The following is a 26,638-nucleotide window of genomic DNA, read 5'->3' as shown; positions in this document are numbered from 1 at the left end:
CCAATTATAAAATGGGCAAAAGATATGAAAAGAGTTTTCTGAAGAAGAAATATAAATGGCCAAAAAATACATGAAAAAATGTTCAGCTTCACTAGCTATCAGGGAGATGCAAATTAAGACCACAATGAAATATCATCTCACCCCAATTAGAATGGCTGCCATTAAACAAACAGGAAACTACAAATGCTGGAAAGGATGTGGAAAAATTAGAACTCTTATTCATTGTTGGTGGGACTGTATAATGGTACAGCCACTCTGGAAGACAGTCTGGCGGTTCCTTAGAAAACTAGATATAAGGTTACCCTTCGATCCAGCAATTGCACTTCTTGGTATATACCCAGAAGATGTGAAAGCAATGACACAAATAGATATCTGTACACCAATGTTCATAGCAACAATATTCACAATTGTCAAGAGGTGGAAACAACCCAAATGTCCTTCAACAGAAGAGTGGATAAACAAAATGTGGTATATACACACGATGGAATACTACGCAAAAGTAAGCAGGAACGATGTCGTGAACCATATGATAACATGGATGAACCTTGAAGACAATGCTGAGTGAAATAAGCCAGGCACAAAAAGAGAAATATTGTATGTTATTACCACTAATGTGAACACTGTGAAAAATGTAAAATAAATGGTTTATATTGTAGAATGTAGGTGACCTAGTGATAGACAGCAAATAGTGAAGGGGGAACAATAATGTAATAACAGATTAGTTACGGTGGGTAAACTTAATGTTCTGGGAATGCTCAGGAACGACTATGGTTTGTTAATTTCTGGGAGGTATGGTAGGAACAAGTTCCCAGAAATGTGGTTATTTTAGGTTATTTGTTTTTCTTATTCCTTTGTTGGGTTATAGTCTGTCTATTTTCTTGGAGTAGGATAGGAACATGTTGGAAGCAGTGTAGTTATTTTAGGTTATTTGTTTCTTCTTGTTCCTTTGTTTTGGTTTTGTTTGAAATGTTTTTTTATTGTTTGTTTTTTTTAATTTTTTGATAAAGTTAAAAAAACAATGAATGAGTGTGAAAAAAAGTAAATGAACAATGGGGGAGGAGGTGAATAGAATGTTTTGGATGTTCTTTTTTATTCTAATTTTTATTTTATCTTTTGGAGTAATGAATATGTTTAGAGATTGTGGTGATCAATGCACAACTGTGAACAATGGATTGTACACTTTGAAGGATTGTATGTTATGTGAATATATCTCAATAAAATTGCATTAAAAAATAATAAAATAAAATAAGTCAATGAATATGGCATGTACTTCCTCCCATATTTTGCTGCTGCATCTTTCATTATGTTTAAAAATATGACTGATACAGTGATAGATAAGACAGCTAAAAATAAAAGTCCTTTAACTAGGTAGCGTTCAACAAGGTGTCTGCCTTATCTAACTTCATATATACAACAATTTCATAAAAAATAACCGTAATTATTTAGACCAGGGATAATAGTGACCCATCAAGCAATCAATTGTCCACATGGCTTCCTTGGAGATCATTTTATAAGTATTTTTAAAGAGTCATAAGTCTTCACTCAAACACCATTTACCCATAATAATCTATTTTTCCTTTGTTTCTAAAGTGGTGGTAACTCTATGAATCAATCTATTAATTCTACTTTGAATATGATGATTAATTATTATGAAGTGTTCTTAGTGCTGACTGAATCTCAGAAAATCCAGGTGATTAGAAAATAAATGTGAAAAACAAACATCATTTTTAAACTTTGTTTATTCTTAGATTAAGATGTAATGCCATACAATTTTAACAATCACTTAAAAAATGATTCATATTTGCATAAAATAGAAGCAAAACAGAAATATATGAAATAAAATGCCATCTTGCTTCAAGTTTCAAAATCAGTACTTAGAGTACTAATTAATATGCATATATACATTGCAAGTATATCATATAAATATACTATGAGTAATCTCAAAACCACAACAAATATTAAGTAGGTTTTTAGGCACATGGCATAGAAAAATGCATAATCTGCATAATTCTTGAGAGTGCTGAGTGACTCACTCCTAGATCATTTTCACACATATATTTTACACAAAATATACAGCCATCATTCACATGATCCCCAATCACCTCAGAAGCTAACTTTCATCCCAGAATTGGTGCCTTCTTATTCTTTGATACAATTACTCTATACAGCTATTACATAAGAAAATATTTTGCAGATTTCTTCAACTAATTACCTAAGAAGGTATCAATGCTAACAAAATAAGTAACAGTCTATCTACACAATATATTCATGGAAATGTGCTGAGAGACACTGACTTACAGAATTGCAGCTTGTAATACTGGGAGTTACCCTGAAGGAAAACTTATGAATTTTAAGGTACAGCATTTTTGAATTGTTGATACTAGTAAATTCAGAAATTATTAGAAACTGAGGTAACACCTGTTTTTTAAAGATAGAAATACTTGAAAATACACAAAAAGTACTTTAAAAAATTGTGACAAACATAAGCCTCAGTCATTGTAAGCTTTCTCTGTAATCTTTTCAGTGCAAATGTAAACCAAAGAATCCAAAGGAATGATCTGGTTGACTTTTCATATACTGTTTGGTTTAAAGATCACAGCCATGGAACTCCTGAGATCTCCTTCTGATAAGTGAAGCCTAATGCTTCTCTTAGAAGAACCAATGTTCCATGATAAAAATAAAGTAAATAAAACACGCTGATCCTTCCCAGAGCTACAAGTCAGATTCTGGTGTATCTGGCATATCTGCCATCAAATACCCTATTCCATACCGTCCGTTGGGGGCAGTATCCAGAGTTGGTGATCCACTTTGTTTTCGATAAATATTTTTACCAAAATTTGGTGATGACATCTCGCTTGATATCTTTCCATGAATGAGGCTCGCATCATCTCCCTCCAAGTTTACAGGCTCTTTCAGGACCCTTCCTCTCTTATAGGTCACGGAAGCTAAATTACCAGAACTATCGTCTATAAGGTTGAAGCGACGAATGATGAAGATAACTGGGACAGGCAGGATTGCGAGGACAATCAGAGAGAAACAGACAACAATTCCCCATGTTGGGTAGCTGAGAAATTCTTCAGATGCCTGTTAAAGCCAAAAAAATAATAACTGAGAATCCGTCTTTCTCTTCAGGTACTTATCTCAGGTTTTTAAGCAAAGAATCTAGGCTGGCCTTTTGACTTGCTTTCACCAGAGACATGCAGTGGAAGTGACAGTAAGTAGCTTCCAAGGATGGGCCTTTAAAGCCTTGTAAGTTTAGTTTCTGTCCTCTTAGAAGGTTGCCCTGAGTCCATGATGCTGTAGAGAGACACCAAGCTGTTTGAGATCTCCCAGCTGATTGCACCTGCATGAGTTAACCCAGGTGAAATCAAGAGAAAAACTGCCCAGCCCACACACTGGCCAGAAGAAATAACACATCACCTTTGTTTTCAGTCACTAACTTTTGGGGTTGTTTGTTACTAAACAACAGATACCTGCCACAGGTGCCATATTAGTGTTCTAAAATTTGAAAATCTAAATATCAAAGCACAGCTGGCCCCAAGGGTTTTGGTAAGGGATAACAGACTTGTTTATGCTCCAGTCATGAATTTAGTTAAATTAGTATATAGAACTTTTGGCCATAGGATAATTAAAGGTCAGGGGTATTTATGAAAAATAATCTCTGAATTTATAATGGCTAATTTATATCTCTTATGATTGTATTGATATGGAGCTAATATGGCTTGAGAACAGAAATTAAAATATGCATTTCTAATATAAAATAGTTATAATAAAAACTGTATTTTGATATTTACTTATTTTAAATTATGTCTGCATGACTAATGCATATTTTCACTGTTAAATGGTATCCAGGATATAATTTAATAAATTATTATAGGAAAAATATTTCTGGAAGTTTAATTACTATGATTTCTAGAGTTAAATCTCCAATAATTATCAAATAATCTATGGTATTTTAGTAAAGTTGATTTATTGAGGACAAGACTAGTGTTCCCAAAGTATTAAAGAAATCTACAACATGTAAAGAAAACCATAGATGTTTGGGGCAGAAAACAAAAATGTCAAGATCTTTGTATAAAAGCAAAAAAAAAAAAAAATGCTGTGAAGACAGCAAAAGACAAAAACCTCTAAAATGGCATCATATATATAATATATATAATCTGATTTTCCTATTATATATTTTACCTTATCTTCAATCCATGCATTATAACCAGGAGGACTTAATCCCATATTCACGATGCTAGCTATTAGCAATGATAATAGCATTAGAGGAGAAACATATTTCCACATATAGTAGTAATATCTATGGGGGGCAAAGCCCAACATATCCTTTAGGTCTTCCATAAACCTAAATAAAAAGAAAATATTTCAACTTTCCTCCATTTAATATTGCTATGCCTTAAAAATGTGCGTTATTTTAATGTTTCACAGGAGTTTAGCCATGGAAAACCTTAGACATTGTTCACTGAATCAAAAAGTCACATTAGAAAACAACTTATACATTAAGAATATTTATAAAGTAAAATGAAATCAGTTAAGAACTATCACTTACATTTAGTGAAAGCCCTCTTACACCAATTATTGAAAAGTCTCCTCCCGCCTCCGTTCTATTGTAGGAACACGATGCGTGCAATGCATAAAAATTCCTTGTCTTGATTTTTACTTAGCAATAATTCCTTAATATTATCCAATTGGTGTTTATATTTTCCAAAATCTCATTCCTTTTTACAGTCTGTCTGTCTGACTTGAAAAAAGGTCACACACATTGCAACTGATTGATTTGTCTCACAAGTCTCATCTATAGGTTTCTCCTCCATCTCTTTTTTTGTTTCTTCCAAGTTTTTATTGAATCAGTTTGGTCCTCTGTCTTTTAGTTTCTCGCAGTCTGGAGTTTGCTGATTGCATCCACAAAGTGTGGCTTAACAAGTGCTTCCGATCCTATTTCCTGTGAACTACTACTTTTATCGAGAGACTTTATTAGCCATATGTTTGATTATTTTAAGTCAGATTATTGAGGTATAATTTACATAAAAGAAAATTCACCCTTTTTAGTTGCACAATGTTAACCTTGTCAGAACCTATAGCTGTTACATAGTAGTCTACTCCCTTTATATTTATGTAAAGATAAATATTTAATGTTTACTCACTAGTCCTTATATTGATGTTTCTCCAACATTTTTGGCTGTCTACAGCTAGTTCTATAGTAAATTCCTTAAAAGGGGCTCATTATATTACCTAATTTCTTGCATGTTTTTAATTCTCTATGGTCATTATACATGAATGTCAATTTGGTTTGCTTTAAGATCGGTGGCTTATATTTTATTTCTGTTGATTTTGTAAATATGTCTAATAGCATAGCACTTCATTGTTGCATTAAGTCTGTAGACAATCAAAACTTTATTTCTTTTATAAATGGCCTTGTTTGTTTGTTTGTTTGTTTTGGCTGAATATCCTTTTTTTTTTTCTTTTTCTTTGAAGTAATATTCTAGGCTATGTCCTCGTATTGGTCTTTATGTCTATTTTTTTAAGTATACGGTATACACTTTCAACATACAAATTATCTTTTATTTCAGGAAAGTTTCCTTAAATTATAGTTTTTAGTATTTGTTCAGGCCACTGCTTTTACAGATTCATATATATGTTGAATCATCTTTTCTTAATTTCTATTTCTATTCTTTTTTCTTAAATCCTTCTTTGTTACTTTTTGATTTCTTTAAATTACTCCTTTTTATCTTCTAATTCTCTTAAGGAATTAGTCATTGCGCTTATTTTCTTTTGTGCTCCTTTTAATTCAATCTTCATATCAGAACTAATTTTGTTATTTATAATTATTTCCCAACTTCTGCAAGTCTCTTTTCAAATCTCTCTTTTTTCTAAGTATGACATTTATTAATTTTTAAATAACACTAACTTATGCTGTTCTTTTGTGGCTTCTATCATTTGTTTAAATTTATATCAGCTCATTTTTGAAATATTGTTAGTTTTTCATTCTCTTCTGCTGTATGCTTCTCTTGCCTGCAGGGATATTATTCTGTTCCTTTTCTTTTTTCTTAAAATAACTTTTCTTAAGATTTGGTCACATTTAAATAAAATTAAGCTTCCTGTATTTTTAGAAGGGTGCAGTGTACACTTCCTCTTTTCTCTCTTATTTTATGTCTTTTTTTTTGCGAAGTTATCAGAGATTGGCCTCACAGTTTCTGAGATCTGCCTTCTCTGCTCTCCGTCCCCACATTTATCAGGACTTTCTCTTTCTGTTGCCCTGTTGTCTCTGTTCTACCCAATTTGGATTTTGCTCCTGTCAGTTCCTCTTCAGTGCAGAGTCTGTCTTGGAAGGGAACTCCAGTTTATTGCTTGCAAGAGGTTTCAGAACACAGATTGTTGCAGTGCTGATGATTTTCATTGCTCTGTGATTCCTCTGCTTTCAAAGAAATAAAGACAAGGATCCTGCAGAATTTCTCACAGTGCTGGACTCTGTCTTCAGATTGGCCTGCTACACTTTTCAGAGAGGACTGGCAAATGATTAGGGGATGGTCAGAAGCCCAGCTGTTTATCCTCTGCTACAGCTCACAAGATGCTGAAAGCACACGGCTCTGAGGCTGTCAGTGGGTTGTCCCTACCCTCTCATATCCATGGGTTCTTGGGAATATCTTGTTGCCAGTGTCTGTGGGTCTTTGGATTTGCTATTCCAGCTATAACTTTCTTTTCTCTTTTTTTTAATGAGAATATTTAGAGAGGTACAAAAACTATGCTGCCATCACTTCCAGTTTCCCAAATCCTCCTTTTAATTTTTAAAATTCATATTTCTTCCCAATCCCTAACTTTCTATGCTCTGAAACTTTCCTTTTCTGCATTTGAATTTCCTATCTCAAAAGCTTAGGTTTTGATTGCCTTCTATCTGTCAATTCTGTGTCTGGAAATAGAGACAAAAGTGGCAGAGGCCATAAAGCAGAACTGAGCTCATAAAATTACTGATGGTAAGCAAGAAGAAAACAACGTTGCTACCAAATTTTAAAGGGGAAAATAATAAACTGAGAGCATCTTAGATGTGAGACTACACCTGCTCCTAAGGCAAAGCATGAGCTTTGGAGACCAACAAACTTGGTTTCAAATCACACCTCTGAACATCTTGAGTCTCTCTGAGCTTTATTTTATTTTATTTTTTCATTTTTATTGAGATTGTTCAGATACCATACAATTATCCAAAGATCCAAAATGTACAATCACTTGCCCCTGGGTACCCTCATACAGCTGTGCATCCATCACACTTAATTTTTGTTCAATTTTTAGAAACTTTTCATTACTCCAGACAAGAAATAAAGTGAAAGATGAAAAAAAGAAAAAAAGGAAACTCTAAACCTCCCCTATCCCTAACCAACCCCCCTCAATTGTTGACTCCTAGTATTGATACAGTACGTTTGTTACTGTTTATGAAAAAATATTGAAATACTACTAACTGTAGTATATAGTTTGTAATAGGTATATAGTTCTTCCCTATATGCCCCTCTATTATTAACTTCTAATTGTATTCTCATACATTTGTTCTGGTTCATGAAGTGATTTCTAGTATTTGTACAGTTGATCATGGACATTGCCCACCATAGGATTCAGTTTTATACATTTCCATCTTTTGACCTCCAACTTTCCTTCTGGTGACACATATGACTCTGAGCTTCACCTTTCCACCTCATTCACACACCATTCGGCGCTGTTAGTTATTCTCACATCTTGCTACCAACACCCCTGTTCATTTCCAAACATTTAAGTTCATCCTAATTGAACATTGTGCTCATACTAAGCAAGAGCATCTACATTTCTTCCACAAGGCAGGAGGGAGAGTCAAAGAAGGTAGAGAGGCAAAAGAAAGAGGAAACAAAAAAATGACAGCTAGGAAGCAGCAAAAGGAAAAATAATCTTAAATCAAAGTAGAATAAAGAATCAGACAATACCACCAATGTCAAGTGTCTAACATGCCTCCCCTATACCCCCTTCTTATCTGCATTCACCTTGGTATATCACCTTTATTACATTAAAGGAAGCATAATACAATGATTCTATTAGTTAAAGTCTCTAGTTTATGCTGATTGCATCCCTCCCCCAATGCCTCCCCATTTTTAACACCTTGCAAGGTTGACATTTGCTTGTTCTCCCTCGTAAAAGAACATATTTGTACATTTTATCACAATTGTTGAACACTCTAGATTTCACCAAGTTACACAGTCCCAGTCGTTATCTTTCCTCCTTTCTTGTGGTGTCTCACATGCTCCCCATCTTCCTCTCTCAACCGTATTCATAGTTACCTTTGTTCAGTGTACTTACATTGTTGTGCTACCATCTCCCAAAATTGTGTTCCAAACCACACACTCCTGTCCTCTATCACCCTGTAGTGCTCCCTTTAGTATTTCCTGTAGGGCAGGTGTCTTGTTCACAAAGTCTCTCATTGTCTGTTTGTCAGAAAATATTTTGAGCTCTCCCTCATATTTGAAGGACAGCTTTGCTGGATACAGGATTCTTGGTTGGTGGTTTTTCTCTTTCAGTATCTTAAATATATCACACCACTTCCTTCTTGCCTCCATGGTTTCTGCTGAGAGATCCGCACAAAGTCTTATTAAGCTTCCTTTGTATGTAATGGATTGCTTTTCTCTTGCTGCTTTCAGGATTCTCTCTTTGTCTTTGACATTTGATAATCTGATTATTAAGTGTCTTGGCGTAGGCCTATTCAGATCTCTTCTGTTTGGAGTACGCTGCGCTTCTTGGATCTGTAATTTTATGTCTTTCATAAGAGATGGGAAATTTTCATTAATTATTTCCTCTATTATTGCTTCTGCCCCCTTTCTCTTCTCTTCTCCTTCTGGGACACCAATGATACGTACATTATTATACTTTGTTTCATCCTTGATTTCCCGGAGACGTTGCTCATATTTTTTCATTCTTTTCTCCATCTGCTCCTTTGCGTGTAGGCTTTCAGGTATTTTGTTCTCCAGTTCCTGAGTGTTTTCTTCTGCCTCTTGACATCTGCTGTTGTATGTTTCCATTGTGTCTTTCATCTCTTGTGTTGTGCCTTTCATTTCCATAGATTCTACTAGTAGGTTTTTTGAACTTTTGATTTCTGCCGTATACATGCCCAGTGCTTCCTTTACAGCCTCTATCTCTTTTGCAATATCTTCTCTAAACTTTTTGAATTGATTTAGCATTAGTTGTTTAAATTCCTGTATCTCTGTTGGAGTGTACGTTTGTTCCTTTGACTGGGCGATAACTTTGTTTTTCTTAGTGTAGGCTGTAATTTTCTGTTGTCTAGGCATGGTTTCCTTGGTTATCCAAATCAGGTTTTCCCAGACCAGAACAGGCTCAGGTCCCAGAGGGAAGAAATAGTCAGTATCTGGTTTCCCTGCGGGTGTGTCTTAGAAAATTGCTCCACCCTTTGATGCCTCGGGTCACTGTGCTTTTCTGCCCAGCAGGTGACACCTGTTAGCCTTTAATTCTTGACTGGTGTGAGGAGGTAGGGCCGTGTTCCCCCAGGCTCTGGGGTCTGGTTCTGAATGGAAAGGGCCCCACCCCTTTCCTCCTAGAGAAGACAGACCCCTCAAGTGGAGGTCATTAGCATTTCAATGGTCTGGCTCTCTGCTTATGGTGTCTCCACCCTTCCCAGAGTCACAGCCCTGGAAACTGAAAATGGCTGGGGCTTTCTCCACTGAGCCAAAAAAGAAACAGAGAGTCCCCTTCAGACCCAGTCCAAGGCAACCCTCTGGCTCTCCCAGGTCAGTCGTCACCCAAAGCCTCTGTCTGTTTTTTGGGGCTGCGTACCTGTAGTGAGCAGTTCACACTCGCTACTTAAAACCCCAGTTGAAGCTCAGCTGAGCTGTATTTGCTTGCTGGGAGAGAGCTTCTCTGTGGCACCACGCGGCTCTGCAGCTCGGGCTATGGGGGAGGGGGTCTCCCGACCTGGTTCCGCAGGTTTTACTTACAGATTTTATGCTGTGTTCTCGGGCATTCCTCCCAATTCAGGTTGGTGTATGATGAATGGATGGTCTCATTTGTCCCCCCGCAGTTATTCTGGATTATTTACTAGTTGTTTCTGGTTTTTTGTAGTTGTTCCAGGGGGACTACTTAGCTTCCACTCCTCTCTATGCCGCCATCTTGCCCCTCTGAGCTTTATTTTTGACATGTGCAAAATAGATATAATAATATCTGTCTTGGAGGGTCTTTGGTAAGATCATAGAAAATGTATGTGGAGCACACTACTTGTTATACAGTAGGTAGTATTATTCCTCCCATTGATATGACTGTTATGTAAGAACACTATTTAAAAGAGATAGTTTCTAATAAGTATATTGTAAATGATGAACTGTCTGTCTAAAAGGAAATCTAAATGATGATCCTGTTGATCCACATAAGTCTAACAATGATATCAAATTCCAGCATGGTGCAGTCTAGGAGTTGGAGGTAGCTTGTACACCAGTCTAGAATGGGTGGAATGAATGGTAAAGATCTTTATAGACCAGTAAGTAGAGAGACAGCAGCCTTTGAAATCATAAGTTTAGGTTAAAACCCTGACTCTACAACTAACTCACTGTATCGTCCTGTACAAGTTGCACCAGTCCTATCTAAGATAGGTGTGACATTCATTTCCATGGAGTTTTAAAAAGAGAATGAAGAGTTAATACATGTCAGACAGCCATTAATATTCTTGCTATATAGTACATAATTAATTATGTAAGTTCTCTACCTTTCCTTGCCTGGAGCTTTTGCCAGTAATCAAAACCATTCTTTAATTTTGTCAAAAAATCCATTCAATACAAATAACATTCTTTATGCATCATTAAGAAGACTCCAGTTTTCACTCAGCATGCACTCATTGCTACATTACAGAACACTGCCACGAGCTGGGTGATCGCACTGCCTCTCAATCCACATATGTGAATGAGAGACAACAATTTTTACAAAAGATTGGCAAAGGCCTCCAGAGATCCTGTTTTTTCCCCTGAGACTACCTTGATGTTTTTTCAAATGGTTGCAAATATACAATGCAGAGGTTTATGCATAAAGTGAATTAGAATAGTAACTTCATATAAATATGAAGTTTGTGTGTAGTGAATGCTATATATATTTCTGACAAAGTAGTCAGAGCAGGATATTTTGCTTCCCGAGACGGTCCTGTTGCATCAGGCATTATGACACACCAATTCCCCTCATAAAACAGTCTAGCAAACCACTTAGGAGCATGGGCTTTAGAATTAAACAGAAATGGGTATGAATCCTGGGCCTTCCACTGTCAAAGTGTGTGATGAGCAAATCGCTTGGTCTCTCTCTAAGCCTGAGTTTCCTTACCTGTGAAATGTAGATAACAATAGCACCCCAACTGAGCTTAAGGTTTTTGGAACATAACCAATATTCACTAGATGTTGGGAGTTATTATTTGATAATCAGCCTTTAAAATTAAATCAAAGCTCCAGAATCCTAGAATTTATGAAATCTACACAATTCTATCTAATCACCTAATAGGGGAACATACTTTATTAAAATTGTTGAATGAAGAAAAGCCTGAAAAAAACATTTAATTTCATGGTAAAGGATTTTCCCTCTATTCATTTCTTTCCTATAATTTTGATAAAATAGATATTGACAATTGGTGTTTTCAAAATGCTCTTGAAAACTGAATGCACAAAAGCAAATGTACTTACTTATCAATGCCATAAACAAAGGATACAGCAATATTCTCCAAAATGACTACAATTAGCAGAGGCAGTGTAGCAGAATAATCATCAAACATTGTAACAAAGTAATTTCCAGAGCGCTGTACAAATATCAGGCCAATACAAAATGCCAGAAGACAACAGGTAACTGGACAAAAGGAATAGGTGAGAAAATAAACCTTTATTCAAAGTCAAGTCTTTTAAATTTCATCATAAATTATTATAGTCAAACAATAGTTATTGTTTAATTTTTATAACTTGGCAAATGTATAAATAGACAATATCTTTATGGGAACTGTAGAATATAATATATTGGGAGTTATGGTACCTGTAATATAAACTCATTATAAGACATTATGTTAACCTACCTCTGTGATCCTGTGGAAAGTTATTTACCAAGCAGAAATAATAAATGAGGTAAAAACTAAGAGAAGACATTAAGATATGTATCTCCATACTCTACTTCTCTTATTAACAGTCAAGTGACTTCTTGGGGAAACAAGTGTTCAGAGTGCATTAGTACCTTTAATAATGTTTTATAGTCTTGGAATACATATTGAATTTTTAAATTAATAATGTGACTAAGGTGGCCCATAATAAGATTGTCATAAGATATCTATTTTTACATTTGGTTGAAATATAATTATTATTAAAGTATAATTAATCAAATCAGATCAGACCTAGCCTCAGCACTGACCCAAATCTATATTTTTATCCTGCCTCATCAGTTTAATCTGGAATCTAATTATGACAGGGTTGGGCAATATGATCATCCAGGTAATTAACTAAGAAGAACCATGTAAAAGGAGTTTCTCCAGGAATATCTAAGAGCATGCCAAGACTTCAGACCAGGTACCATTAATTTTAAAATGTAGAGAGCTTTTTAGATATTTCCATATTTTTATTAGACTTTATTCTCTTATGCTTATAAAGTAAAAGATGGTTAGATTCTATTTCTCAACTACCCTCTAGCAGAGGTGAGCTAAAACAAAAAATAGAGCAGGCATGGCAGTTCTGGAGAGGAGATAATAGATATCCATGGGTTCAGTATATGGGGGTTCCCTAACCTCAATAATTACAGGTTAAATTAAGCCATTACCTCTATCTCTTAGGAACCATGCTAGATGCTAAGAGATACATCCTAAATATGTAAACAGATAAAGTGGAAAATAAAGAGTAGCAATTACTTAGAGTCTACAACATGATAACATATGTTAATGCTTCATACAGTACACAATAAATGCTAATTATCTTGCTTAGTTCTTATAATATCCCAATAGAAGTACATATTATTATCTTTATTTTACAGATGAGAAAAATATACCTGAAAAATTTAAGGATCATACCCAAAGTCTCAGATAGAAGTGGAAGAACTGGGATTTGAACCCAAGTCTGTCTGACTCCATAACCTGTGTCACTCTCACTCTCTCCCCATTGTACTACAGAATAAGGCAAATATAAAGAAAGTGCATTTTTTTATCAAACTTTATTTCCCATTGCTAACCAACATTGTTACTGTACTCCTGGATGGCTTTCTTACTGTTCCCGTTACCTCCCTTTACACGTTTACTAAAACTATCTTCTAACCCTGAGAAGACCCTTTCCCTTTCTAATTCAACTTCTATCTCTTTCTCTGGCAGTTCCAATAAATACTGACTTTTGCTTATTCTGAACTCTTATAATAAGTAAAACTTCCATTATTCTATCTCTAAGTACATTTCACGATACCTGATTATTTCATCTATATAAATCTTATCTACCCAACCTGATTTTAATTATTAATACCATTATTTTGGGAGATGAGACTCTCATGTCTTTCTTAGGGTGTTTCTTCTAATTCCTCTTATACACTTTATATCCCTCAACTGCAAGGATAATGCAGTACAAAATTGGCACTTAAATAATTGCTTGCAGATTGGACTTAATAACCATCAAGAATGATAAATTATTTTATTTTCTTACCTACCTAGAGACATTAAATACTTGTATGTCTTTATTGGTGCCCCATATGTGGCTTTAAAAAGAGAGATCTCTTCAGCCACAATTGCTCTTGTATATGAGAACTGAATTTAGGTTTATCGATTCAGCTTTGGATAAGGGGTGCTGGATCTGAACTGCTTTATTTATTTATTTGCTTGTCTACAAAATTACATAAGAATATTCCATTAATTTACTCTAGTGCCAGGAATTCATTGCACTGACTTATTAATAAAACCCCAAATGTAACACTCACCAGTAAGAATTTCTTTCTTCACTTTGAAAGTGTCCACAAGAGGTGTGATGATCCCTTCAATGGTTCCAAACATGCTGCCAAGCCCTAGGTTGACTAACATGAGGAAGAACAGCACAGACCAAAAGGGAGACGCGGGGAAATGTGTCATGGCTTCTGTAAAGGCAATAAAAGCTAAGCCAGTCCCCTGAACAGCCTGTAAAATAAACGAAACCGGCAATATTAATACACAATCAAATGCAATATGAAGTGATGGCTCTATCCACCAGGTACAGAGGGGAGGGACACTTGAAATCTTTGAACAGTGGGGAGGGGCTCCTGGAAATAAGCATGCTGACATCTGCCTTTATCCTGTCAGCTCCTTTTCTCATTCTCAGAACTCCAATTTAATTTGATTAAATAAAACCCAAATAATAAAACTCTGTTTAGAATTACTAAACAGAGTGCACAATTATATTGCATTGTATGCTAAATATTTCACAGGGATACTGGAATAATTAAAACATTATCTTAAAAAATTGATAATAATAGGTTTATTATCAAAGATAAATAAATACAAATATATACACAGTTACTTCTGGCCCACATATGCAGATAGAAAGTATTTAGTTTTACTTTAACCTCAAAGTAGCTTTATCAATTGGTATTAAGAAAATATAGACTGTAAATAAGAAACTTGTTTTAATTTAAAAGATAAATGTAAGTGCTAAATAAAAGGAGGTGTGCAGAATAAGTAGATGAAAACAATTCAATTATTTTCAGTCTGAAAGAAAATTAATATCTTCATCTTTTCTACCCTTGATATTCCTACTTCCCCAATAAACGTTGGTCTGATATTCCAGTTATTATAATTCAGGGGACACAGTGAATTCCCAGCCAAAATCAATAATAAAATGGATAAAAATGCAAACACTCTAATTAGGCAGAACATGGGGAGAGTGACAGCAAACACTAATGTTGAGTTTTTTTTACGAATACCACAAGTATTGACTTATAAAATAACAACTGACTTCTCCAAGTCAGGTTGGTTAGAACCTCTAATGAAACTTCAAGTTGTTTGTTTTATCTCACACAGACAACAAATAGACTAGAATAAATAACAAAAGAACTTTGAAGGGTTAGTACTTAATTCTTTAAGTAGAGAAAACAAAGTTTTTATATCAGTGATAGCTTCATATAATTTCCTGCACATGATTCTGTGTGTTTTTTCTCGATTATAGTTAGCCACCTTAAAGCAAGAATTAGTGGCCAGGTTCTCCATTATATTTTCCTTTTTGACAATATAAGAGAGGTGACAGCCAATATAAGGATATTTATTAACGTTCACCTATTTCTTGTTTATTAATATATGTTGTAGTGGCTAAGAAAAAGGACTTACACACTACCATTAAAATGGTCATTTCAAATAACATTCAAGCCTCAAAATAAAACCAGGTACTGAGTAAATATTAATGATATATCTAAATGTAATACATGTAAACAGAAATGATAATGGAAATGATGTTCACAATTTAAATTTTGTATTAAATATTACACCAAGAAAGATATCAGGCTAATCTTCATCTTCTTTGATGAAAATTATTCACTTTATTTATATTCATATTTGAAATTATTGTGCCCAAATCAGTGAAATTGTTTTTTTAAAATGAAACAACCCTTAATGATTTAAGAAAGCATGTTCTCTGAAATACAGAATGTGAATGTTAATGCACCATAATCTTTGCAGGAATTTTAAAGACCATTTTTTTTTCCTGAAAAAAGGATGATAAATATTTTAATTTAATTATAATTATTTTATTAATTAAACATGGCATACTAACTTTATCTAGCTCATCTTCAATTTGACAGGAATTGAGATGAAGAGCAGGAAACTCTTCTTCTTTTACTTTTTGAATGATGTCATAAACTAAATGATAATCCTCTGCAGTAACAACTGAAAAGTTGATGTGATGGGGAATAATATCCTGACTAATGTTACCCATGTTCAAAAATTTGACGATCGTCTCCGAATTTCTGTAAAACAGAACAACGCATTAATGAACACTTCTGGTTACTTGGGGTCTATTTTGTAAACAATTTTGCTGTCAAGATTTAAGGGACATTAATATCCATACTGTGCAATGCATTTCTCATTTATGACATTGGCTTTGAAGCCTAGAACCGCAAACACCACCAATGTTGCCAGGACAGAAGTGAAAAAATTGATGAAGGACACCAGGACAGCATCAAAGTGGCAGTTGTTGTCTCTCTTGTTGTAGCTTGAAAAGGCAATGACGCCACCAAATCCCAGCCCTAAGGCAAAGAACACCTGAGTAGCGGCTTCTCTCCAGACCTTGGGCTCCAGCATTATTTCAAGCTGTTTAAAATTAAACATAATAGAAGTCAGCCACAAGTTAATAATTAATCTATAAGAAATTGGTTCTATTGCTTAAGTATTTCATAATGATATTTAGGCACCCAAAGGATATTTAAATCTGGCAGATATTCTGTTCTTAACCAGAAATAACTAATTTTTCATTCAGATAAACAAGGAATGGGGATAGGAAAAAAAGTCTATCAAGCGTCTAAAATGGGGATTTTACTTACATGGAGATTTTCTACTTCTATGGGTATTTAAAAACATTTTTAAGACAAATCATTAAAGGAATACGTGAAAGAGAAAACTATCGTCAATTATGTCCCCATTTTACTTTTTTCTTTCCCAATCAAAATAAATCAATTACCAATAAAAGTGAAATAATTACTTAACTAATACTCTTAAGTTTTGTGTTTTCTGGTGGAGGTCTAATAATTGAAGCAGATAGCAACTATAAACTTGGTAGAGTTGAACTATTTATACCTTTCATGTTCAGTTAGATGTTATTTGTTCACTCAAAAGTTTCCTGAAAGCCTTTGCTCTGAACATTGAAGAAATTTCACTACATCATCGCAAGAAACCCTTTCCTATCCAAAGTTCTAATGTTCTGAACACATATTTTAAGTAACTCTGCTTTATTTCTTAGATAATTATCACTGTATAGAATCAGATCTTTTAGATGAAACCATTAAGATTAGCCTGACACAGACCTCAATAAACAATTATTTGATTTCAGTAATAGTATTTAAATTGGTGTTTTATCTTTTTCTATTTTTAACCATTGCAACAAAACTGCCTCTATTGGAAGCCATGTTGACTATGGTTAAGAACATGTTTCACAGTTTCAGCTGTTTAATAATTTAATAAGAATACAACTTGGGCAAGTGGCCTGTCCTCTCTGAGCTTCAGTTTCCTCAACTGAAAGATGGGAGCAATAAAATATATATAAATTATCACAGTGCCTAACACACTGTAAGTGCTCAGTAACTGTTAATATACATGGACCACCATAGTGGCAAACACACTGATAAACAGTTTTTTGGATTATCTCATTTAATCTTCACTCATGAGGTTGTTACCACTACTATGTGAATCTTAGAAAAGTTAAGTAATCTGACTAAGGTCACACAGCAAGTCTGGGCTAAAGTTGAGATTGGAACATGGGTGGACTCCAAAATCCATGCTCTCTCAACTATTAGGATTTATCACTTCAATTAATTTTATTATTACTGAAATTTATGAAAAATATTAATGAAACATAACCATGACTGTCTTTATTAATTTATGAACAATTAACTAAGATATGCATATTGTTGTCTGACCATTGCTACATTACCTTTCTATGGTTAATGCTGATCCATGAAAACACTTTCAAGTGTATATCCTTATTTTAGCCACTAGATGGCAGAAGGCACCTATTTACTAAATACTGGCCAACTCACCTCCAATTTCTGAACTAATTCTCCGTTCATTTTTACCCTAGTATTTTATGTGCTTAAGTACTTTCTTCCCTACATAAACAGTACAATTTAAAATGTAATTTACATCTACTTATCATTACATTAAATATCATACCCTACAGTGACTAATACAGAATATCAAGCCAATGAAAAAGGAGTGAAAGAAAAAAATTAACTGTATCTCAGTAATCCCTAGTACTGGTTAAAGAATTAACATATGCTGCAGTTTTAAATACTGGAGCCATGTAAATATCAAAGTGTTTAAATTCCAAATTATCTAATTAAATGAAATGTTTAAAATTATGTCACAAGCAATCGCCAACTTAACAAGAGGCCATATTCCAGAAATTCAAACAGCAGTTAGTTGTTTTGAACGCAAACATTTTTTGATCAATATTATAAATGTAAATTTTTGGTCTTAAGTATTCACCTTAACTAATTATTCCCTGAGAAGTTCCAACAATTCTAAATGTTAAACAGGATTTTGTGAACTATCCAAGAGAAACAGACACAAACGTCAGCATTTTTGCTACAAGAAAATGGACACCAACACAGAATGAGATATCCAAAAAACACAGCTTCTTTTACATAGCATCAAGGCAGCTTCAGGAATGACAAAGAATCCCAGGGAAGCTAATCCTTTCTGCTTAAATATCTCTGCACAATTCTGGCTGCCCATTCATCCTTCAAATTACTTCCAATTTCTGAATTAATGTTGAAATTGTCTTTTTATAACTTAGTGCCTGCCTTTGATAGTGTTATCAAACTAATAAATGAAGGTGCAACTTCATTTCAGTGTATAATCAGAATACATAGACCCCTACACTTACTTTTGCTTCTTGGCAGATTAATACAGCAAGTCCACAAGTATTGATTAATTAGGTTCAATGTGCCTAGTGCTAAATTTAGAGCTTCTAATTTGAAGAAGTCTACGTTCTTAGCTCTCTATAAGACCTAACAAGAATTTTCTTGAAATGTGTGTATATTTTTAAAAGCTATAGAACTTCCCCAAGTAGCCACTATAAATATTATCCTAGAAAGCAGAACATCTCAAAACAAAACAAAAACAAGGAAACACTAACTTTCTATGAGATAGTATTTTAGAATGCAGTATGGTTCTTAATCTGGGTCCACGGATTTTAGGGGATCTGCCAACCACCTGAGGCTCTTAGCAAATGAATATGTTTATTTTTAATGAATTTTCTGATAGGAATATCCACAGCTATACTCAATTTCTCAAAGGGGTCCATGACACAAAAAGGTTAAGAACCACTGAAACAGGGGGAGAAGGGTAACTGAAAAATGAAATGTTCTAAATTCATCAGTGTAAAGACTGAAAGTTCATTTATTATAGAGGGTATTTTTGAAGTTTACATACTGATAATCTTACTCTAGAACCAAAATGGGACATTTAAAATGGAAGATAGTTATAGTTATGGATATTATATGAACACTTTGTTTTCTCTAGGCTGGTTAACATAACTATAATTTAAATACACACACATACACATAAACACACACATTAGAATAATTATTTCCTAAATCTGACTCTGGGAACATTTTAACAATAAACATAATGCTTTCATGAGCACAATAGAAACAACACATACCTCCGGGGTAAACATGTGGCTGATGCCATCAAGTGAGCCATTTAAAAGGAGTGCTCTGATCAGGAAGCATATAAGTACCACATATGGGAAAAGAGAACTAAAATACATGACCTGAAAAGAAAGAAAAATAAAAATAGGTGAGACCCTAATAACTATATTCTTTTTTTATAATTAAGAGTTTCTGTGTTCTGTTCTATACTTTCGGCAGACACTTTTTTCATATAACCCTATTAATAATATCTAAAGCATCATATTAGAGTGGCTTGTTATTCCTGATTCAGTGTGACTTACTTAGGATCCTATTTAGGTTATGACGAAATACAAGGAAACTCCCTTATTTAATTTCCTTTAAAATAGCACATATTATGGTGTAGCTTGAATAGTGTTGATTCCTTATAGTTCATAATGCAAGCAATATTTAAGACAGAAATGAATGGATAGTGTCCTATTTAATGTTTTAGGTAGCAAAAAAAAAAATCTCTAAATGGTTTTACAGCTGTCACTCAGGTTATCTCACCCCCCACTTAAAACATTCCATGGATTTCTAATGCATTTAGAATAAAATGTAAATCCCTCCCTCTAGCCTGCAAAGCCTTACATGGTGAAGTCCCCACTGATCTGCCCCACCAGTCTCCCCCTCCTGAGCTCTATCCCCTCAGGCCCCTGCTGTGGAGCTCATCATGGATAGTCCAAGCTCCTTCTGGCCTCAGGGCCAGAGAAAGGGCTGTGCCCTGCGTCTGGAACACTCCATTTTCTTTGTGTGACTTGCCCCTCCTTGGTCTCTTTAATTGTGGTAATATACATCACAGACTTTCCCATTTTAATAATTTTTAAATGTACGCCTGAATGGAAAACTAGCAGCAGTACAGAGATGGAAAATTAAGGTGCAGAAAGAAGAACGGCCAACAAGAAATTTGCTATAGTATTGCCAAGAAATGTTGAGAGGTTTAGAACAACGTCAGTGATATTAAAAAAAAAAGGCAATATGACAGCAAAATAGTGATTAACAATTCCTTTCCTAATGCACCCTTAAAAAAAATCAAGGTATCTAGAATTCACTTAATGTCTTTTTCAACCACAGCCTCTTTAAAATTTCCCGTTTGTCCTGGAAGGAATGCCCTTTAGTCTTTTACATAACTCTGAATTCCTTGTTGAGACTGTGGTAATGTCCAGAGGTATTTTAAATCCTTAATGTAACTATTCCTTATACCAACCATGGTGAGAAATGGATGATATAAAACAAACAAAATGACAAATTCATCATTTTACCACTTTCTCCAGTTCCCATGACTGGAACTAATTGGTAATCAGAGGATTAAAACATTAGGGTAAACTGAACAAACGGTCAATATAAATGATTTGGAATTACTGACAAAATTTTAAAAAATATCTTGGGGAAATAAGGAAAGATTATAAAGGACATGATATTTCACTATAAAATGTTATGTCTTTATTTACATCCTTTCCTTAATTTAAACATATTTTAATAATCATTACTTCTTACTGATCGTTGCGTACCCTTGTAATTAACTACTTGGGACAAATCATTACTTGCAGTTTGCTCACAAAGATTTTGAAAGATGCGTGGTGAAGAGTAGAATCAGAGGGTGCTCTAACATACTAACTTTTCCAGAAGACTGAATGCCTTTGATCATAGCCAAGCAAACCATGACCCAGGCAGCCAGCAAGCTGACAGTCATCTTCCAGTTTAAGCCCCCACTTTCAGAGATGGAATTAGAAATATTCAGTGCTTCTCTGTACCAGTAATAGGTGGTAGCAGAAGTTTTTTCACATTCAGGTTCTATAACTGTAGAAAGAAAAGTAATACACAATCATTTCAGACTCAAAAAAAGAGTAATGAGACCATTTTTTTTCCAGTTAGCCTATAAATCAATTCTTAGCCCTTCCTAGAAAAGCACTAATGTTCTACAGCAGCATCTAATTTCATAAGGAATAAAAAATTCAAAATTCAACCATGCAAAAACTTGAAAAACCAACATGTATCCTCCTTGATATTCCTTATTATGCACTTTTATAGAAGAATATGTGTGCTTATTATAAAGTAATTAAAACAAAATCAGGATTATCTGATTGACTTTGTAGGGCAGTGCTGTCAAATACAGTAGCTGCTGGCCACATACAGCTTTTAAATAGGGCTAGTTGGAAGTGACATATGCTATGAATGCAAAATAGCCATCAGATTTCTAAGACTTAGTATGAGAAAAGAAATATACATTATCACATTAATAATTTTATATTAATTATATGTTGAAACTATAGTACTTTGTATATACTGCCTTAAATAAAATATTTAACCTTTATTTTTACTTTTTTAAAATGCTATTACTAGAAAATTTTAAGTTAAATGTGTGACTTGCATTATATGTCTACTGGACATTGCTACTATAAGGAGTTCTTTATTTATGTACTAGGATATAAAAACAAATGACGGAAAAACCATGAAATAACAAAAATAAAGACATAAAAGTAATTCAATCAATCCAAATTCTCTTTTTTTCCCTTTTTGTTTTTTTCAATGAAAATGTAAAGTACCATGGAGAGTGTATAAAACAAAAGATGTATGAAGCTAACAGCTGAATGAAGGCTTATAATTTTTACCCTAATGGCGTGGGGCACAATGAAATAACCTAGGAAGACACCATAAATTAGATCATGTGAAAGGTGTTTTGAGCATGGCACAAAATGTGAAGAAATTTTGTAATGATGATAATTCTGAAAATATTTTCCACATTATTTTAAACAGAAATTTTGAAAGCACATGGCTTTACCAATCTTATGTCCTTTAAATGAGAAAAACACTTCCATTTAATATCTTACGAGTGTGTGAAGAATTTTTCACCAAAGGACACTGATCCCAAGGTAGAGGTTGCTGAAAAGACTGAGAAAAATAAAACAAACTCCAGCCAATGATGACGTTGTAGTACAGAGCCACAAAATAGCACACCTGCAAAACAAAATAATGTGATTACATTGAACCTCTCATGTCCCTTCCTTTGAAACAAGATGAAATGCATAAAATTCCTCTTAAGCCCTCCTCATTTTATTTTCTGTTTGAAACAAATTATCTTTTTCTTAAAAGTTAATCTCTCCCATAGATCTTAGGAACATGCGTTAATAAGATTGATATATAATAATATTTATGGCTTGTTGAATATGTAATAATACTATGGCTCGTTTTGTGTAGTAGTCCATGCTCCAGGGTTTTGTTTCTTTTTTAAAGATGATTAAAGAATTGAGTAGTGACACACACCCAGAGGTTTCGTTTAAATGTGAACAATATAAATCAAAGCCCTTCAAAGATTCTATCATATGCCATATCAGGAAACTTACTATGCAACTTGCAAATCCAATCCCGCCCAGTTTAGGGCTTATGTAATTCCATACACCAATGCTGCCTCGACGAATTCTTTGACCCACAGAAAGTTCCAGGAAAAAAAGAGGAATACCTATTACCAGAAGCAGTATTAAATATGGCAAGAGATACGCACCTACAGGGACAAAAACAAATAAAACAGATTATATTTTCAATATTTGTGACAGAGAAAACACTGATCCTGATGATTTCATGAATGACAACATTTGAGCTTGTATGCAGTGTATTTATAGGGGTCTATAAACAAAATACAATTTCATCACTTTAAACTTTCTAGAATTGGAAACCTGAATTTGACTGCCACCAAGTGTTTCTAATAAAATAATAATTATGATAAAAGTAAAAATACTAATGAATCGTTTCATTTTATGAAAAGGGTAAAAGAGCTTCATCTTGCATAAAAATAACTGATTCTTTAAAATTATTTTCTTGAGTAGGTTTCACAAACTCCTGGAAATCTTATTCATACAGTGTTTATCAACTCATTTATTAAGTTTTATCCCAACTCAGTTAAAGCATCATGAATTCCAAATATGATAATTATAAATGACTGAGAGCTCATGACATTAAACTTACATTTTTTTTTTTAAATAAAATACTCCATGGAAGAATAACAACCTAGACCGAAAAAGTAAAAACTTCTACCCCAGAAAAATAAATGTTATTTTCCCCCATAAATTTTTTTTGTTTCCATGAAGGAGTTTAAGAAGTAGTTGAGAAACATACTAAAGTTAGCTGATTTGGGCAAAACAATTTAGAACTTAAACTCTTATGGGACATTTAATGTCTGTTGTAAACAATGCATGAGCTATTATCCTTGTACTAAGGTTACCATACATAAAAATAAGATGTTTTACTGAGTGATTTAAAAAATGTATTGAATAGCTGGTCAAAGTTAATATTAGACCCTATTAGTTGGATAAAAAAAGTTAAATGTGACTTCTGAACTCATTTCTACATAAGAATACATGTGCAAATTGTTCATTAAGGAACTTCAAAGATGAATTTTCTATATGCAAGTATCTTTCCTGGAGTTTTGTCCAACAGGATAATGTCATGTAATCAATGGCACTAATTCCCTTTTCTATAAAAGGCCATTTGTTATGTTTTTTTTCCATTTTAGAAAGTGTTAAATTTTAAGTGAACAGATTTTGAATGCTATTCAAATTGTTCTGGTGGTTACTGTGCTAAACAAGTAATAATTGATGGATTTTAAAAGATTATTTATCTCAGTATTTAAATATCTCTGTAATAAAAACTGTATACAAGAGTGTTGCTCAAATATAATGGTTTGTACATTATCTCCACCTTCTTAGGGCTGATTTTCACTCTTTTGAACTTAGTTGATTCTACAAAATTCTACATAATTTAAAACACTGATGGCTGAATTATAAAACAGAGCTATCAAAATCCTAATTTTAAATGACTAGTAACATTCAGGTCAATAGTCCTCAAAGTGTTTCCCAAAGGACTGAAAGTGCATTTTAACACTGCATCCAATCCTGGAGTGTGTGTGAGTGGGCACATTTGTGAGAGCATGGCTAGGAAAAAAAAAAAGTGAATGAGTAAGACTGAACTCATTGGGAACCTTTCCTCAGTGTTATTAGATACTTAGATGAAATGTTATTAGATGCTTAGCCTTTTCTTGTAACTCAAATTATTCTAACCTGTCCCTCATATTAAACATAATCATGGCTAAAACATAATTGACTATATACTATTTGCCAGGCAGAATTCTCATTTAGTCATTAGTAGTTACACATTTTTTCCCTCACAAGAATCCAATGAATTAAGTACCATTATTATCCCCATTTTACAGGTGTGGAAACTAAGCCCAAAGAAGTGAGGTAATGGTGAAAGGTAACATGGCCAGTGTGGGAAAGAACAAGGCTTCCACCATAGTTAAATTGGTATCTTAAACCTGACCTCTTAGCTTCTATATTATATGTATTAAGATTAACCATTGTTATATACCCAAAGGAACTGAAATCAGGAACTCAAACAGACATTTGTACATGATGTTCACAGAGGTATGATTCACAATTGCCAAAAAATGGAAATAACCCGAGTGTCCATTGACTGGTGAATGGACAAATAAAATGTGGTATATACATACGATGGAATATTATTCAGCAGTAAAAAGGAATGAAGTCCTGATACATGTAACAACATGGATGAACTTGAAAACATTATGTTGCATGAAATAAGTCAGACACAAAAGGACAAATATCGTATGATACCACTGTTTATAATTAGTATGAACTAATTATAATAAGAAAGCTCATAGAATTAGAATTTGGAATATAGGTTACCAGGCAATAGATTTCAGTTAGAGAATGGGGAGTCAATGCTTAACTTGTACTGAATTTCTATTTAGGCTGATGGTAGAAGGTTGGAAATGGATGGTGGTGATGGTAGCACATTATCGTGAGTGCATTCAACAGCACTGAACCATGCAGGTGAATGTGGTCAAAACAACAAACTTTAGGATGAATGTATCGCTAGAATAAAATTTAAAAAAATAAAATATAAGACTGTGCAACACAGTGAACCCTATGGTAGATGAAGAACTACAGTTAATAGTACAAGTATAAGAATGTTCTTTCATGAGTTATATGACAAGGTGATAGTAATAGAATGGTGCATGGGAAAAATACACCTAATGTAAATAATGGATGATAGATTGAACTATTTTAATAATCTTTCATGAATTGTAACAAAGGTAACTACTGTTAAAAAATAGGATTATAAAAAAAGTGCTATCATCAATAGTAACCAATGTTCCACACCAATGCAAGGTATTTGTGACGGGGTGCCATATAGGAATCTAATATTTTATGCATGGTTGTTTTGTAAGCTCACAACTCTCTAATAAACAAAAAATTAAGCAATTAACTACAACAAATAAAAGTCATTTAAGCAAATAATCTAATAATAATAATTTAAAAAAAAAACACCTTCTGATGGAGGGTTGGGGTCTATTGAGACCATGCATGGGCCTGTTGGAGAGGGATGGCCAGCGAGGGAGCAGAGCACAGTGCCAAGAACCTGGGCTCTGAAGTCAAATGGCCCAGAGTTTGAATCAATCAGTCTTTTCCAAGTTATATGAACTTGGGCAAAATGTTTATATTTCTGGAGCTTTGGTTTCTAAATGTGTAAAATAGGGATAAAAGTACCAACCTCTCCAAGCTGTTTTGTAAATTCAATGAAATAACCCATATACAGAGCTAAATTAAGAATTGGGTACCTGGTACTCCATAATAATATAATTAGCTATGATTATAATTACCATAAAGGCAGAATCTATTTCATCTCTTGTTCCTTTGCCTCAAACCATGTCACCATGTCATGCATTTTCTTAATTCAATAGACATGTAATAAAGAGCCAATTGCTGGCTGGGTCCTGTGTTTTAGACGCTTTTATGTTCTTCTCAGTGGGCTGTGTTGCTTGAAAAATACCTTTAGTGATTCTCTACTCATTTTCTTCAGTTTCCACCTTCCTGTCTTCAGTTCATTCTACAAGACCTTCTCCCCTACCCCTTTTCATGTTCTTAGTCATCCTCTATCTCCCAACCACTCTGTAAAAAGAACTGTAACAAGCTAAGGCATCTAATTTTGTTACTACCCAGGCCACCTGCTGGGTCACACTCTGCACAGTTTGGCTGACTTTAAGTCAAAGGAGAGGCATTTCAAAAGGGGCATCAGGACTGCTTTTATTCTCCAAAGAGAGTTCTGGGTAAGAAACCCCTTTTTCTCAAAGATTTGTAAAAGCCTTTTACATATTAAGCATAGTGATCTGCTGTTAGATACAGATGTTACAAATATTTTTCCACTGTATTATTTGCCTTTTAGTTTTGTTTTGGGTGGTGTTGGTGGGGATTTTGTTTGTCTTTTTAAC

The 26,638-nt window shown here is 34.0% G+C and overlaps 1 protein-coding gene across 2 annotated transcripts in view; it reads right to left on the bottom strand.

The window, feature by feature from the left end:
* Positions 1-1,767: 1,767 nt before the first annotated feature.
* Positions 1,768-26,638, bottom strand: part of SLC6A15 (solute carrier family 6 member 15) — a 45,103-nt gene continuing 20,232 nt past the window's right edge. For both annotated transcript variants that reach the window (XM_037848081.1, XM_037848082.1), the window contains exons 3-12: positions 22,698-22,855; positions 22,185-22,311; positions 20,972-21,153; positions 19,347-19,457; positions 16,035-16,276; positions 15,741-15,933; positions 13,924-14,116; positions 11,679-11,838; positions 4,186-4,348; positions 1,768-3,084 (exon numbers count right to left, since the gene is read on the bottom strand). In XM_037848081.1, the coding sequence (XP_037704009.1) occupies positions 2,713-3,084; positions 4,186-4,348; positions 11,679-11,838; positions 13,924-14,116; positions 15,741-15,933; positions 16,035-16,276; positions 19,347-19,457; positions 20,972-21,153; positions 22,185-22,311; positions 22,698-22,855 (1,901 nt within the window). In that variant the 3' untranslated portion in view covers positions 1,768-2,712. The remainder of the gene's footprint in view (positions 3,085-4,185; positions 4,349-11,678; positions 11,839-13,923; positions 14,117-15,740; positions 15,934-16,034; positions 16,277-19,346; positions 19,458-20,971; positions 21,154-22,184; positions 22,312-22,697; positions 22,856-26,638) is intronic.

The sequence above is a fragment of the Choloepus didactylus genome, chromosome 8 (assembly GCF_015220235.1).
Source record: "Choloepus didactylus isolate mChoDid1 chromosome 8, mChoDid1.pri, whole genome shotgun sequence".
NCBI lineage: Eukaryota > Metazoa > Chordata > Mammalia > Pilosa > Megalonychidae > Choloepus > Choloepus didactylus.
The sequence above is the reverse complement of the archived record's forward strand: the minus strand, read 5'-3'. Positions and strand labels throughout refer to the sequence as shown.